The 17,092-nt window shown below is 45.9% G+C and overlaps 2 protein-coding genes and 1 long non-coding RNA gene across 3 annotated transcripts in view; 2 read left to right on the forward strand and 1 right to left on the reverse strand.

Moving 5' to 3' along the window:
* Positions 1–9,456, reverse strand: part of fhod3b (formin homology 2 domain containing 3b) — a 56,998-nt gene extending 47,542 nt beyond the window's left edge. Inside the window, exons 1-3 of the mRNA XM_011605742.2 lie at positions 9,322–9,456; positions 8,961–9,236; positions 5,095–5,198 (exon numbers count right to left, since the gene is read on the reverse strand). Coding sequence (XP_011604044.2) covers positions 5,095–5,198; positions 8,961–9,125 — 269 coding nt within the window. The 5' untranslated portion in view covers positions 9,126–9,236; positions 9,322–9,456. The remainder of the gene's footprint in view (positions 1–5,094; positions 5,199–8,960; positions 9,237–9,321) is intronic.
* Positions 9,457–9,784: 328 nt separating this feature from the next.
* On the forward strand, positions 9,785–11,229 carry LOC105416709 (uncharacterized). Its single transcript, XR_964678.2, has 2 exons — positions 9,785–9,907; positions 11,053–11,229. It is a non-coding gene; the product is annotated as an uncharacterized lncRNA (long non-coding RNA).
* Positions 11,230–11,805: 576 nt separating this feature from the next.
* Positions 11,806–15,900, forward strand: LOC101064473 (solute carrier family 40 member 1). Its single transcript, XM_029839082.1, has 9 exons — positions 11,806–11,913; positions 12,241–12,346; positions 12,424–12,491; positions 12,604–12,763; positions 12,876–12,991; positions 13,178–13,304; positions 13,409–13,669; positions 13,807–14,484; positions 14,887–15,900. Exons 2-9 carry the CDS (start codon positions 12,244–12,246, stop codon positions 15,144–15,146), a joined length of 1,773 nt encoding a protein of 590 aa, XP_029694942.1. The 5' UTR covers positions 11,806–11,913; positions 12,241–12,243; the 3' UTR covers positions 15,147–15,900.
* The last annotated feature ends 1,192 nt before the right edge of the window (positions 15,901–17,092 follow it).

Genomic DNA, 17,092 nt, shown 5'->3' on the forward strand with positions numbered 1-17,092 from the left:
ACAAACAGCCAGGAGGTTTCTTCATCTGAAAGAGTTTCTAGACAGATTTCAGAACTGTTTTGTTTTTACCGGAATCATTGGAACTGCAAAGCTGAATAGCTTCTGCGACGTGCACGTGGCTGCTTTCAGCCAGTATTGATGAAATATATACTGTATATTACTGCATTCGCAAGGTAAACAGACCCATGTTGCCGCGTCGCAGCTTTCTGTGCAATATCAACACAACTGTCAGAGGAAAGCAGTTTTGGCGAGGCCACTCTGGATCAGAACTGCCACCACTTCAACCCCCCCCCCCCCCCCGGCTGAATGGAGAAGTGTACACACACAAAACACTGGAGCTAGAACTGTAGACAAGTGCACAGCAGGTAGTGTTACCCAACAACATTAATCTGGCTCTCTGACAACGGCACTTTTGTGCCGCCTGCACAAAAGGCAGAGTGATTGTTCAGCCCAGCATTGGAGTGCTGTCCTCAGTGACAGTCAGGCAGCAGTGGGTCTGACAGAGAGAGGGGAGAACTCTTTCAGTACAGGAGACAGAGCATGCTGCTGCTTTGCAATCCATCCAATGGACATGGCAGACACACATGAAGTCTTGTATCTGACCAGTTATTTCTTTTCTTGACCGCTTCATTACTTTCGGGGGTCATGCGGAGGCCGCTGGAGCCTGTGGCAGCTAAGCCAAGGTACACTCCCTTTAGAGGAGTCTGTCTTATGTGAGCATTTGGAGGTTCGGTACCTTGCTAAAGGGGACCTCGGTAGGGCTCTGAATGTGCTCACTCCTCCTGCCACCAAAACACTTTCCATGTTTTGTCCGCATGAGTTAGGGAGATGTAAGTGGGGCCCGTGGTCACCGACGTCCAGTAGGACGAACATCACAGGACTCGCGTCTGTGGACATGAAGCTGGACTGCTGAGCTGAGACAGCAATCAGTAACTGAAGCTTCTACGCTGCCGTTGAGGCAAATAGGAAACCAGAGTGGTTTTGTCACAGACGCCTGCTTTCTCTCCGCCTGGCTGCAACAGGATCCCGCTGCTTAACCGAGACCTAAGTGGAGAGGCTAAACAGGCCAAAAGCTCGTTAACAAATTAAACAACCCCCCTCCCGCCACCAATTAGACCTAAAAATTTGACCCTACATCAGACAGTGCAGCAGGACAGTAAAAGTGGCGGGTGCCTCCACCACGGCGGAGCCAGGCAGGAGATCAGGTTTGTGTTGGCATCGGGTTGTTTGTTTGTCCCGCGCTAAGCAATACAGGTCAAAAGGGTCAGCATGGATTTGCAGGGATATTTTATCAGAATCCAAAAAAATAAAAAATTTAGGAGTGATCTAGGAATTATACAATAAATCCTTGAAGTACTTAGTCATCGTTTGGTCAAATGTCATCTTGTTTCCTTAGATGGTAACAGTGTCTAATACATTCAAATCAAGCTTCTGTAAAATCTGACTTGTCTTGTTGGAAAAATACAGTTAAATAACTGGAAAATACAGTTAAATAACTGGAACAGTCACAGTCACATTTAAAAAAAAACAACAAATCTCAGTAATGAATCAGCAAGTCTTTGGCCTAAAGGAATTACTCACTTCCTTTCCATAAAAAAGCCTTCAATCACAACTCAATGCAGAAGAAGTGATGCTCCACATGCATCATCCTTAGTCTGCAAATTAACACTAAAAATGCAGAACGCAGTTGTAATATTTTTGAGCTCTGCCATGCCAGATGCATAGCCTTCCTTATTTCTCCTGCCTTTCCCTCTATTCTTCCACCATTCCTCTGCTCCCTCAGCCCTCTCATAAAGCTCAGGCTCAATCTTCCACCCACAATAACAGCGACTGGACCACTTCATGTCTGCGAGACCCTGTTCCAGCTTTACCGGTGCTTGGTGGGAAACAACAAAATGCTGTCTCTATCTAACACACACAGACACACACACACACTCACAGAACTATTAATGTTAGACTTGGAGGCCTGATGGAGGTCTACTGACTCAGCACTGAAGATGAATGTCCTTGTTTGAGAGTCCAACATCACTCACTCACTCACTCACTCACACACACACACACACACACACACACACACACACACACACACACACACACACACACACACACACACACACACACACACACACACACACACACACACACATAAACACACACTCACACACACTTGCCCACACGCACACACTTTTGTATCAGTGACAGTGCTTATTATGCACGCCGTTGTTTATGCAAGTAAGTTTTTGCATATTTTGTGAGCTGAAGAACTCCAAAAGCAAATGTGGTGCTGCAGTACGCACTCACGACAGCTTGTTTTCTGACTCCTACCTTGCAGGCCTGGCCTCAGTCTCATGATGTATCAACCAAACAAACAAGGTATTTATTACTTTATGAGAAACAGAGAAATTTTTTCTTTCTTTTGGTGAAGAAAGAACAACATTTGGGGTCTATCAAACCCCTGATGATGAATGTCTAATCAGAAAACTGTTTTTCTGCGAGCCAAATCCCAGAAAGCCCAAGTCCTTGTTTTCTTACTTAGACATTCGGCTAAACCGAGTTTAAGATTTCCTCCGATTCTTTGGAAAGCTCTTTTTCTCTTGAAATTAAATTCTATTTTTATGAGCATCTACAAAACTGTGTCCAAGCGGTTCAGACCAAAAAGAAAGAAAAAAATTGATGGTGAAAGCGGAGCTGTCCTGAGAGAGATGAAAGGATATGATGTGAAAGCCTAAAGCCTGCAGAGTAAGAACAGTTGGATTTTGTTGGATTTGAAAATGCCAAACATCTAACTGGTCATCAAACACATCAAGGACACTCAATAAAAAATGGCACATTTACTGTAGCACAAAACGGTTGGATATCATGTGTGTTTTATAAAGACTTGGAGCAAAGCTTGGTCCCGATGCTCAGCTGCACGACCGCTGCAGTTCACGTCGTCCTCTGTGTCTGAGCACTTAATGTGGCTCCTATCTGCAAATCAATGTCACACACTGAGGAAAGCCTTGAACACGTTCCTGCAGGCATGAAACGGCGCTGCTCCCGTAGCATCGGAAACCGGTCCCAGACTTTACAACCGGCACGCTCTCCTCAATCCAGGTAATCCACCAAAAATATTCAAGGGCTAAAAACGAATGTCAGCAGACGTCAGGCCATATGATCCTAACTGCGGACGCTGCACTTACGCCTGCAAATGCAGAAACCTGCGCGTGTGAGTCATCCTCGTCCGTCATAGTTGGCCATTTAAATGACTGGCTACCAGAAAGTGCCAGCGTCTCTGCACAACGGAGCTGGAATGGTCAGTTTATAACTTAAATTGAGCCTATGCTTGAGATGGGACCAGGGAGTTATGAGTCACAGTCTCCTACAGCTGAGCTTCAAACGCGGTGTGGGAATGATTAGGGCCCTTAAGCGCCCATGACATGGATATCTGCCGGCTCTGTCGGAGGATCATACCTAAATCTGTTTGTAAAGACGCAAGGAATTACACAGACGCCTCAAGAATTCAACCTGTCATTTATATCAATTACCTGCAGATTCCATAAAGTCAGGCAGCATTTTGAAACGATTCCGGCTTTCCGGGGAAAGGTAGGTGACAACTCAAAGCAAAAATAATGAAAGCACAGTCAGAAGTGTTATGTAGGGTTGGCATGGCGGTGGTACTTGTAAACTTTTTCAACCTGCTTGTAAAATTCTGAAAAATAGAATCGGTTTCTCTGCGGTTCCAAAAAAATAAAAGGTTTATGAGCTTGAGTCTGATACTGACAGGTCTAGAGCGGTCAAAGGAGGGCGAAAACAAAAGTGAGGTAGAACAAGCAAAGGTGAAAATACCTCACCGGGCCTGTAATGAGCTCAGCAATCATCAACTCTACAACACCGAGCGCGGGGGGGGCGTAATCACAGGCACATCAGAGCCATAAAAAGCCAACAGGCTCCACTGCCCTATTTTTAAAAAATAATTGCCTAACCACCTTCACCTCCAGCACGCTCAGACAACGGACTGTGGGTTTAATGACACACATCCATACCATCCCGCGCCAGCTGGCCATACCCAGACCCTGGCAGCCTCGGCCTTCAGCGGGAGAAGACCACTTTAACCTCACAGCTCTCAATAGCTTCCAAAACCCTCCCAAAACTTTCAGATAGAAGCGGGAAAGGCCAGCCCCCGCCATGAAAACACAGAATTCCCAGTGAGTCAAACAAATCTATACGTGTTTGTGGTTCGGTTTCCCATGCAAACCTTTGCTTGGGGAAACAGGGATGATGCCGTCTTCATCCAGATTTTTAGAGGATAATGAAGGAATCCTAACGGACCTACATTACATACAAATGGAAACACTATGGCTAATTAGATAGCACACACAATGGAGGTGAGGGAGATTACTCATCAGACAGGTCTGCACCTCGTAAGTGGTTTAGATGACATCACCGCAGCCACTCACGACTGCGGAGGCCAGGTATTTTCAGGAGGTGAATGGATGAATGCCATGGAAAGTCTGAGGAGTTAACAGGGCACTAATAGCACTAAAGAGCAGCTAAAATAAATGAATGACTGACTTCCACATAAGAAACCTGCTCTACTAAACTCTAACCTCAGAAAATCAGGGCATATTCAGCCACTGGGATTGGCAGCATTGAGGGATTCACAGCGAAATACGCAAACCTACTGTAGAAATACATGCATTATTATAAAATCTATGAAAATTAATAGCCCGTCTTTGTTGTTGAGGTCTGCCGACGATATTCATTTGACAGAAGAGGCTAAGGCATCAGCTACCTTCCCAGACCCGAGCTTCATCTTTAATAATATTCATATCACATATGACTTTTTCAAGGAAGGGAAAATAGAGAGGGACAGAGAACAGGCATCTTTTTTAAAAAAACACTGTTTTTATTTGTGGTTTATAATGAGAAAAAGATGGATACAACTGTGTTTTCCATCAAGCCTCTCTGGAAACTGATCCAAATGTGACTTCTGAAGGCCTAAACTACACAAGGGGCTTTTAAAAGTGGTACCTGAGCGCTTTTGTTTTTACAATTGTACAGATTTTATTTCATTTTAGCGCCTTGTTTGGTTCAGACTGGCAATTGTCCTCTTACCCTTCCTCCTGAAATCCTTCCAGTTCATCTACCTGCTCAGCCAAGGTGGACTCCAGGTCCAGGTAGCTTCCATTATGGGACAGCTGAAGGGCACAGTCGTCCGGCTACAGAGAAGAAGAAGAAGAAGACGCCAACAGTCAGACACTGATCTGATGTGAGCACAAGACAGAATATCAAATATGAAGCCATCTCTGATCAGAAACCACAGAATCAACCACCCCGCTCACCTCTAAATTACAGACACCAACCTATTTTTAGTCTGGGCTCCACAGCATAGAAATAACAGAAATAAATGGGTCTGTACAGGTGTATTTTATGGCCACTCTGCTTTCTCTATATAATATTATACTTATATACAATGCATAAAAACTTTTGCTGTGTTAACTTGGAGGTCTTACTGCCAGGGTGAAAAGGAGAAAGTCTTGGAAAGACATGTGTCAGGCTGCACTGCAGCATTTACAACTGTGTCATATTTGAGATCTGAAGGGAAACATGTGGCCGGCCAGGACCATTAATCTCTGTCCAACCGCCTGAGCCATGGTGTCTGCTTCGCATGCATGTTGAACCAGAGAATTAACGATACTATATCTGCGATACGCGTGTTAATAAAACGGCAGGACTGAGAAGAAAGAAAGGCTAATGTATTCATCTTTAAGAGGATATTAGAGAAGGACTGGTATAAATGGGACAAACGAGTGAGCCGAAGCATTTCCTTGCAGGTTCTTCCAGGTCTTAGTCAGCGCTCGTTCTCTCTCTTTGTATGCTTTTTCCAGAAAAACAGGGGTCTGCTGCTTCACAAGCAAACATAAACATCCCATAATTTCAGACTCATGCGCAGCATTACATCATCATCTGTATACTTTGTGTCACAGTTGTGGGTCTTCAGATCACTGGATGACAGATATTCTACAGTTCACATGCTGAAACCACGCTTCCTGTTTTATTTTGGCGGTGCTTTCTGGCCCGTTTTGTCCAGGTTTACGCTTTGTGACATTTTCTTTCCTCCTTTTTTTTGCGATTCTCTTTTAACATGGATGTCTAACATGCAGTAGAGGGTAAATGATGAACTGGATAAAAGAAGCGCGCAAAAATGTGCTCTTAAATTAACACTGTATCACAACCTTAAATAGACAAAACATGGGGCTGGATCTGCCTCAGTAACCTGTAATTAGCTGTCTGAGCAGCCTTAGAATGTGTTTCTCCACACAAGGGTTTGTCTTATGGACGCGAAAAAATGCAGACAAATCTGAGATTGCTAAATCACAAGTGAGGCGGACCACTCCTCATCTTTTTATCGCTCTTGGCTGTGCTCGTGTAATCAGCCCGGCTTGTTGTCCGCAGGCCTGCTCGTTTGTGACCAGGCCAGCCAGGACGAAGACCATAAACTGCCTTTAATCCGGGAGCGGCACTACCAGATTACCGGTGGCAGAAGCTTCCTCGGACGCTCCCCACCCAGGTCTTGAACCCACAGTGGCCCTGCGATGGCTGAGACCAGCGAACCAACCGCCAGTGCACGCTCGCACACTGAGGTCTGGCCTCTCCCTTCAACCACCATACCGTGGTCCACTGACCAGGGAGCCAGTTAAGACAGAAGCGGCTAAAAATAAACTCCATTCAGCTACCAGTGAACAACTGCTATCTCAATGTAAATTTCTTTGTAATCCTTATAACCCATCTGGAAGCAGTCAGTCAGAAAGCCATTAGCCCAATTTTAACATTAATTTTGTGGCAGATGTGTGTGCACGCTGCGACTTATTTTTGTCAACATTCTTGCACCGCTCTAAATTAAACAAGGGGAATTACAGTGAGCCACTTAAATATAAAGTTTGGATGGTAAAGGTGTGGCTTTTTTCCCACCAGCCAGTGATTTAAAAGCCATTGAGACACAATGAGAGCGTGCACGCAGGCATGAGAACCACAAGAGTGATCCCGGATCTCTTTCCGCGCCGAGGATGAGCCTGTCCGCAAATTATGCATTCTTCCGAAAGGAGCCCTCGACGGAGGCCATCTTTCAAAGAGCGGAGGAAGGCGAAAACCTCAACTCTGCATAACAATGTGTATCAAAGGAGCTTAAAGAGGCTTGGAGGAACATTCACCCTACAGCCTTTAACATAACGTCTCATTACAGGATTCTGTTGGTTCTTTTAATGAAGCGAATTCTGGAAAAACAACCTGCACCAAAATTTAAAACTGCTAATGTGGCGGTCCGCCCTCGAAGCCACATTTTCCCTCCGTCAAATCCTGCTTTGCAATCCCACGTTCTGCCTCGGGTCAGAAGCTGAAACACACCGACAGAGATGTTGATTGGTACCACTGAACTGTGCTGCACGGACCAAAACGTGCACTTTGCCCCTCATCTGACAGGGATCATGTCGAGGGCTGTCACATCCTGGCTGAGTGCTGTTGTCTTTAACGCACGTGGTGGATTACATTACTCTAAACAGGCTAGATGCATGTGGACAAACAAACAACCCGTACGTGCACGCGCAGATGCTGGGAGTGTGGCAGGAACATCCCAGAGGGAGCATATGTTAACTTTGGACTCCCCTGCTGCTTGTGTGAGCAGCACTATTAATACCGCAGAGACGGAGCTCCAAGACAACAGGTTCGTCGTCAAAGCTATTTGAAGGGTCAACAAAGTTGCTTCTTCAAATTCTGTCCATGAAAAAGATCACTCAGGGCCCAGACTGATGGGTTTGTTTTTAAAATCCAAACCACAAGTGGTAGTCAGTATTCAGCCTAGTTTTGTGGTCCAACTGGGCCGCTGCTATACTGAGACCCGTCGACGGTGCAAAGCACAACAGCTCTTTGTTTGTGTTTTTAATTCCTCCCCGCTCTGAAACAATATAAAGCCTTCCCATCATCCCATCCCGCCGGTCGCACTGAGCAGGGAAGGGGGGTTGGGGGGGTGCAAAGGCAGAGACAGGCCTGCGGTGATCCGCAGCATCCTGAGGCTTCCGTGACCCATCTCACCAGCTCAGACGAGACGGGGTGCCACAGATCTGACAGAATGAAGAACGGGGACCCTAATTAAGGTTCTATTTGTGCGACTTTCCCAACCAGACTGGCACGGACGCTCGATGAAAGACTTCTTGCGGTTGTTTCATTTTAACAGTAAATGGAAAAAAAAGTCCTTTAAATATGTCATGTGATACCGATGTGGCCCAGTCAGAGACAAGGGACGTGACCTGGGAAGCCCCTAAAAGCAATGGGAAGCATTTGTGCAAACAGCTGATCAAGACCCAACAGCGCAGCGGTGCCTTCATGACCATGACGCACCTCCTCCGTTCTAGAGAGACCAACGCCATGATTGATAGCTGGGGGGGGGGGGAGTTTAATCCGTGGTGACACAAACTCTGGCCATCACTTTGCACGGTCACTCCTTTGTCTGGTTCTTTTCACTGCTGGCATAACACTTGTCTACAGTGCAATCCCCCCCCCCCCCACACACACACACACACACACACACAAACACACAGTCTGCAGCCCTGATAATGACAGAAAGCAGGTTAATCTGAAAGGGATTACTGTTGTCTTTCAGACAAACATTAACCAAAGACTGCCCCCCCCCCCCCCCCATTTAATGCATATGTGCACCCCTGTACTGTTTATTGAATAAAAACAACCTTCAAGGTCAGACTGTGGCTGCATTTTGCTGAAACAGTTAACTTGTCAGTTTATGACGCCGCTCCATCAGCATCATCAACAAACTGCAGTAAGTATGGCCCATCTCATGGTCCAGTGGGTTTGTTTGGCAGTCACCCCTTCAACACGCCCCGGTTAATCATTCAGATCAATTGTGACGTTAATTCTTTACTAGAAACACAGAAACCTAAACAAAAAGCAGAATAAACAGTGTCACAAACCCTGTGAGGAGCTTTCAGCAGCCGGTGGACTCCAGCTATTTGATTGATCAGAGGAATATCTTCCCTGAATGTGTACAGAGGCGGTCTGGTGGGCTCGGGGAAATTGGTGCTGTTGAATGGATCGGTATCATCCAGGAACTGGACCCTACACACAAACGTGGCCATGGTGCATCCATGCAAGGCGAGTTTGGATCAGGAAAACGGCGGATGCACCGCCGCAGCCTCCGAAAGGCAGGCAGGCAGGCAGGCAGCCCCCCCGGGCAGAGAACAGGTCCTCTGCAGTAGCAAAAAATCCTATTAGTCTTGGACCGTCTCCATTCGTTTCACGCGGCGGCGAAGTGAGTCCGGACAGTGAACGCACCACCTCAGAAGATCCGGGATACCTCCAGTCAGAGCGGCGTGGGAATGAGCCGGGCGGCCACGTCCGAGGACATTGCGGGTGTCTGATGCGCTGAGGAGCAACTGCAGAGAGTACTGCAACACTTGGATACGCGGCTCTCTCCTGAAGCAGGGGACGCCGCAGCCAGACCCCAGCACGCCGGACCACGGTGCGACTACTGCGCACGCAGCTGCGACGCCTAGTGGCCGGAGAGAGAAGTGCAGTGACTCAGCCTTTCGTGGATAATGTTTATTATAATCCCGCAGTGGGACTTAATCGGTGGCGTCAGGATGTCTCGTAAAACTTTTATATTCGGTGGTTACATCTCAGATTCTTTGTCCTGCTGTTGTCACAACAATTCGCAGCAATTTGTACATTATGATCTGCACCAAAATGCTGCCCATTATCAACCCATCCTGGTGACAGAGCCTTTACCAAACCGAGCCAGGTGGTGGTTTATTTTAAGTGATCTATTTTGGGAGTTCACGGAGCCATGTGGGGTCTGCTTTGGTGGACGAATGCGTTGAATAAAACAATGTCACCCGGCAGTTTGGAATTTCTCTCTTGTGTAAGGTTTGTTGTTGCTATGTTATGTTTAACAGCTTTTTTGGGGGGGGGGGGTAATTTTCAGTTTTGTTTGCAGTTTGTTTAGATTGAGGGTACAAAAGTTTAGAGCTTGGTGTCTTCTGCAAATGTAACCACGTGTCGGGGAGGTTTGCTGGAATGTGTGGGTGTTTAGGTTACAGCTCCTCTGTTGTTTCAGAAATGCTTTTTTCCAAGGTGGAATCTACTGAAGCCTGTCTGATCTATTCAGTCATGTGTGCATTTCTGATTAATCAAATGTTGCTCATGTTCACGAGTTGACCATTATACAATTAAGTGGCGAGAATTGTTGTGAAAGTATATTTTCCCTTTTTTGATTGGGAACCAGAAGACCACGAGGAGCCCTGAGGGCTCCTGGTCCTCCAATTATTAGCCAGGACACAAACAAATTGTGCAGTTTGTAACCCAGGAGGAGAACAAGATGTACAAATTAGACAGTAAATAAGCAGTCACAGTTTAAAGAGACAAAAAAGTGGAGGGGGGGACAGTACGTGCTGTCCTGTTAGGCCTGGGACTGGGACATGTCTGGGGGCTCCTCCATCTGAAGAGGCAAGGATGCTTTCACGCTTTGCTGCACTTTTTCCATATTCAGCTATTTACACAGTTCAGGCAGGGAATTCATACCTAATTATATCCAGATCTGCTGGAAAAGTTAGGGAGGATTAGGTATACTCCCATACATCTGTATTTACATTTCATCTGCAGGCATAATTTAATTTGGTCACAAAAGTTTGGGGTCTCCAGGAATGCACTATAGACTGCCTGTGTATAAAACAAATGGGTGGAAAAATGATTCGTTTTTATTCCTGAAGCCATTTAGAACATCTGACACTCAACATGGAAAAGGTCGATGCATGTCTCCCTAAAAAGAAAATCTCTAATCCTGTTTAAAAGGCAGTGAAACGCACCAAATGCTGATCATTGTTCAGTCTCCACAGCCTCGAAGCACCTCTCTGACTCAGGCACAGTTTCTCTGGGAGGGGATTTGGAGTGTTAATCATCATAACTTGAAACAAAATCACATTATTCTGCCTTCCAATATTGGCGGCGAGCTTTTATTGACACGCCAAACTTATCTTAATCTCGATCATCTTAACGCTCTGTTTCCAGCTGCAGCAGACCAAACATCTCCAGGCAGGCCCTCCGTCTTTCTGGTGACTTCCACCTCACGTATGCTCCCAGCCGAGGCCAAAGACTACTACGGACGAGACAAGACCCGGAATTTTGATCACAGAATAAAACAATCTGATGGATGTGGTTGGAAGAGAATAAAAAAGATGCTCACTTTCTCCTTTGTGACCTTGGTGGATGTGTCTCTTCCAGCCACGCTGTCTTTGAGTCCTGCGTCTCCTGCTGAGGCCGAGGACACATTGTCAGACTTTTGAAGGAGGCAAAACCCAAATTTACACACAAAAATTCAGCGGAGGAAAACTTTTCTGTGCGAGCCATTAAGGACTATAAAATAAATAGTAAATAAATAATGAGTATAAGATAATGTCGGCGTATTTGGTCCACATGAAGGGCTGTGCGTGAGCCACCCTCACCCGCCACAGGTGACGCACTGCTGCATCAGATGCCCTTTATGCAACCTTTTTTGACACGTCAACAGCGGGGGCAGTTGCTCGTGTACCTGAGCGTGCACACATGACCGTGCACACGTGTGGTTCCTGAGTTACGCGCTGGTCCTTTTTTTTTTTTTTTTTGTGGTGCGGGAGGGCAGTGATATTGTCCCCCCAGGGTCACGTGCTTTGGAATATGCTGGCTGCTTTTGTTGTCACCCTGCCTGTTCTGCTTTTCTGGCAATTTCATACAATGGTGCACTTGAGCGCCGTGATGTTATTAAGCCTTTGAAAGTACTACAGCTTGAATTCCACCTCTCAGGAAACACGAGCAGGCCAGTGTAAGGTACATGGAAGAAGCCGCACCGTGAGATCGACGACAGCGAGGACCAGTTTACACACCAGAACAAAGGTGAATGACTTTGTTTCCGCTTACCTGTCGGCGTTTTTAGACTTTTCAGTCTTATTGTCACTGCAGCTACACTTTTCTATTGCTCGCATTTTTAACATCAACATCATTTAGTTCCTGTTCCATCTGTTATGGTGTCTAAATGCTGAACAGGCTGTGGTAGGTTTTGCTGTTTAAGTCAGCTAGTAAGCAGAAATAGCCTAACTATCGTTGCACCCTGATAAAAGGTAACTTTATTGGTTCCTGATGATGCCGTGACCCGCACTGTACTGTCAACAATGGGCCAGGGGTGCGACAAGTTCAGTAGCTGTTTGACCTCTGATCCCGCAGGCGATGTCCCGGCGAGCAGATGCCTCCCAGTGCGGGGGGGTTGTGGTCGAGTTCGAGTCCGACAGCAACAGGGAGACGAGGGATAGAACATCTCGGAGTATTACAGGTAAACAGGTATCTTAGCGCCATGTAGAATTGGTGGCGTCCACGCCCTCATTTCAGTCCCATGCGTCTCCTCACAAGGTCCAGCTCTTATCTACCTCAGGGGTCCCAAGTTTCTCATCTATGTCAGTGGAGCGTTGTCCATGTGGGTAAGAAAGACTCTCCAAACCATCAGATTCCAGGAGACGCACGTTTAAGTAAAATCAAGGCGGGAGGAGGGAAGACGCTCAGCGGCGATTACAGCACGTTTGTGTGTAACAGGGTGACCGTATGTGGCACTTTGCCATCTCTGTGTTCCTGATTGAGTTGTACGGACGTAACCTGCTCTTGACTGCCGTGTTTGGGTTGGTGGTCGCCGGCTCGGTGCTCCTCCTTGGGGCTTTGATTGGCGACTGGGTTGACCGCAATCCCAGGAACAAAGGTACACGTAATGGTTTCGCTCTGATTTCAAAAATTGCACAGCTCGAGTGTAAATCGGTCTCTTGGTGCCTCTGTCTCCTCCTGAGTTATGTACTCCTTCTTCCTTCTTTTAGTTGCACACGCATCTCTTTTCATCCAGAACATCTCAGTGACAGTGTGCAGCATTGTGCTCATGTTGGTCTTCTTATATAAGCAGAGGATTGAGCAGATCTGGGATGGATGGCTCACTGTGAGTACACCCTTCCCTAACGGCCACGTTTCATCACTCGGTGCCACACTGACCCGTGAACAATGTTGAAATGCACAGTTTTAGCTGCTGTTGTTCTCTTTATCCTGTGTCCCTGTTGTTTTTGCTTCTGAGCTTGTGGCTACTCTGCTGTCATAGTAACATGTTGCATCGCAAAACTTACACAAGGTGGTTTGTTATACGGTGGTGATCGTCCTGGCAGATGTAGCAAACCTTGCAAGCACAGCACTGACCATTGCCATTCAGAGGGACTGGATTGTGGTTATAACAGGATACAACCGAGGCCACCTAGCTGGTAAGGAGATCTGGTATTGGTGTCGGCTTCTCTTTCTAAAAATCATCTTATGGAAGCACACTAACCCCCCTGTTGTTTTTTTATTACTACTATTTTAACAAAAGGTATGAATGCCACCATGAGGCGGATAGATCAGGTGACTAACATTCTAGCCCCACTAGCGGTGGGACAGGTCATGACCCTGGCCTCTAACGTGGTGGGCTGTGGCTTCATTCTGGGATGGAACCTTGTGTCTCTCATTGTGGAGTTCTTCTTCCTGTCACGGGTTTATCGTATTGTCCCGGCACTTTCGATCAAGCCACCCGTGGAGGAGGAGGAGCAGAACCCTGTGTGTGAGCAGAGGATGGAGAGGAGGTGGCCACAAGGTATCAGTTTATTTAACAAGTTGGGACATAGGTCATCACACGTATGCTGGCTGGACAAACCATGACGAAGATGCCACTCAATATTAAGCGCTACTTCTATAAACTGCTGGACTAAAATGATGTCTTATTCTTATCAGATGAAGGTAACACCACACAAGCTGAACCTCTGACAGAAGGTAACTGCGACACGAGCCTGCATCTCAAAGAAATCACCAACCTGCCTCTGTGTTTCCGGAGGTTCCGCTGGCTGGTGAGCACCTGTAAAGATGGGTGGAAGGCCTACTATCGCCAGCCCGTCTTCCTGGCAGGGATGGGTCTGGCCTTCCTCTACACCACAGTCCTGGGCTTTGACTGCATCACCACGGGCTATGCTTATACTCAGGGCATAAGCGGCTCGCTCCTCAGTCTGCTAATGGGTGTATCAGCTATCACAGGGCTGATGGGCACGGTGATGTTCACCAGACTCAGGAAGTCATACGGCCTGGTTAACACAGGCATCATCTCAAGCTGCCTCCATCTGGGCTGCCTGCTGCTGTGCGTGTGCTCTGTGTTCGCTCCTGGAAGTCCCATGGATCTCAGCCTCCTCGTGCCCTTCATCAACTCCTCTTCTCCTGAGCTTGGAGACATAGTCAGCCAAAGGAAAAAACACGCTTATCCTCTGAGAGGAGGCAGCAATCAGCCACTCCTGCCTGACCGCTCCTCGATCCATTGGACCAACAACACTTTGCTTTTTGACAACGTGCCCTCTGATACAGTGCCAGAGTCTTACATCTCCATCATCCTGCTGTTCCTGGGCGTCATCACTGCGCGGATTGGTGAGTCGTCAAAGTTGCAGCAATGGTCATCAAAGCTTTACATAAAAAATTAAAGGATTTATAGAGACTGTAACAAATACCATATCCTATTTTGTTATTTAAAACAATCTGAAATTGCTGCCGGAAATGTAATTACAGAGTGTGTCCACTAGATGGCAGTGTGTACAAATATAGCAAAGTATTCCACAATGAATTGTTCTCTTGCAGTTATTAACTGGCAATAATTCAAAAAATTAAATTGTACTTTTTTATATAATTAAGACCCCATTAAAGAACTAAAACATCAATTAAATTGATAGAATTAAACAGAATAGTATTATTCTGATTATTTTGGTTATAATCTATGAGCTTTGTAATCACCCCACTATCTAGGGCAACTTTTAAACTTAACCTGTGTTTTAGGTCTGTGGTCTTTCGACCTGACCGTCACGCAGCTCCTGCAGGAGAGCATCTGTGAATCGGAGAGGGGCGTGGTGAACGGGGTGCAGAGCTCTATGAATTACCTGATGGACCTGCTTCATTTCATCATGGTGATCTCTGCTCCTCAGCCGCAGCACTTTGGCATCCTAGTTATCATTTCTGTGCTATTCATCACCACCGGTCACACCATGTATTTCCTATATGCGCACAAAGCCAAGAAAAAACGCCGCCACAACACATAAGGGAGCGGGCGCGGCCCACACACCCAGGACTGAGATGCTGATCAGCGCTGATTCCACTCTGCACCTGTGAAATGAATGTCTGCCCCCCTCTTTCCTTCAGCAATCATATTGCCATAGTCCACTCCCAGTTTAGCCATTCATTTCAGCAAAACACAGCCTGTTTCAGAGTTTTCCTTCTGCCTGCAGGGCCATGTCCCAGAGTAGCAAACAGGAACCCAGGCGAGGTAGAATGGGGGACACGTTCTCCCAGGTGGCTATCAATTCAAATCCAGTGGTGCATGCAGGTGAAATCCCTTAATACCTTAATACAACTGTTATGAGCGCACCAGAGCATGCTTTTTGCAAACCCTGTAGGATAACTCACAACCAAGTCTGTTACCCCACACAGCTTGTTGATTGGAGAGGGTTTTCTCAGAAATGGTGTTGCATGAATGAAATACAAACAAGATGAGACCATACTTTCACATGTCGCGTCGCTGTTACTGATCCGTCCACTTGGAAATATTCCAGGTTGTCCTGAAAGGAACATAAAGGGAACTTGATGTAAGATTGTCAGAGAAAGGCAGCCCCCCCTTTTAATGGACAGAAGTGAAAGTATTTCCTGATCCTGGTTTGTTTCTCTGTGGATGAATCAAGCAAATATTTACCTTTCTGTGCATGTAACCCTGGCTAGAAAAACCACATCATGCCATGAACTTCGTAGGAAGTATTTTATTCTAACCGCTTGTGAACTTACATAAATAAACCTAGTTACGAAACTTTCTTTCCTCCGAGTATTAAGAGTGATATCAATAGTTTTATAGGAAAAGAGACAAAAGCAACTTTCTTTTTGTGACATGTTTTGAACTCAGTGGATGCCAGATGTTTTGTATGATATACTTTGCTTCATTCTTTTCTAGTTCTCAAGAATTAAACATGACCTTACCTCAACCAAGAACAAGAACACTAATGGGAATGTGCCTTGAGAAGTACTCTCAGCTACTGTCGTGTTTTTCATAAATCCTTCATGTACAGTTCAAACACAATTAAAGGTCAAACTCTAGTCACACAACCAGCAACACTCTATATATTTGTACAATTTTCTTGTGACTTTTCAGTGATGTATCTTGTCCTCATTTTACAGACTGATAACTATGAAAATAAAGATGACTGAGGAGAATGTTGTCATCTGTAAATGTTCAATATATGAAATTAGCTGTCCATGTGGAGCTTAGATTCATAGCATAATGAATTAGTAAGTCATCTAAACAGCTGTCAAAAGAACTCTGCTGAGCTAATATTACTATACATTACTATACATTAATTTCCACTTTATATGTAATTGCCAATAGTGGCCGGTAGATGGCAGTTTCACGTCAACAGTCAATGACACATCAAGAGAAGAGGTCTTTGGGTCTTTGTCATTACTATCAAAAGCACACACAGGTTTGTTTGTCTATCTTTATGATGCTCATAGACATTCTTCAGCCCCAGTACCTGTCACAACAAATCTCGAGCCCCAACCCTAAATGTAAAATCAAGTTTTAACCCTCGAACCACCAGGGCTGTGAGGATCAGACAAATGGTTTTTACTTCGAAAAATGACCTCGCTTTGCAGGTAAAATGCTCACACACACACACACACACACACACACATAAACACAGCAGGCAGGACTGCTGAAGAAAAATGTGGGTGGGAAAGAAGGCCACACAGCACCGCAGAGTTAAATTAGACTGCTTCTTCACAGGCTGCAGGTGAACATCCTCAGATAATGATCCTATTAGCATATAGCCTTGTGATGATTCCAGACTAGACCTGCTTTGTAATGAGAGGGTCTTTATTCTGCTGCACTGCCAGGACTACAAAGGACTTCATAGTCTGGAGGACCTGATGGTCATCAAGTAGAAACAGGTAGAAATATACACAATGTATAAACCAATGCATGATTATTAATGCTAAAAACACC

The sequence above is a fragment of the Takifugu rubripes genome, chromosome 7 (genome assembly GCF_901000725.2).
Source record: "Takifugu rubripes chromosome 7, fTakRub1.2, whole genome shotgun sequence".
NCBI lineage: Eukaryota > Metazoa > Chordata > Actinopteri > Tetraodontiformes > Tetraodontidae > Takifugu > Takifugu rubripes.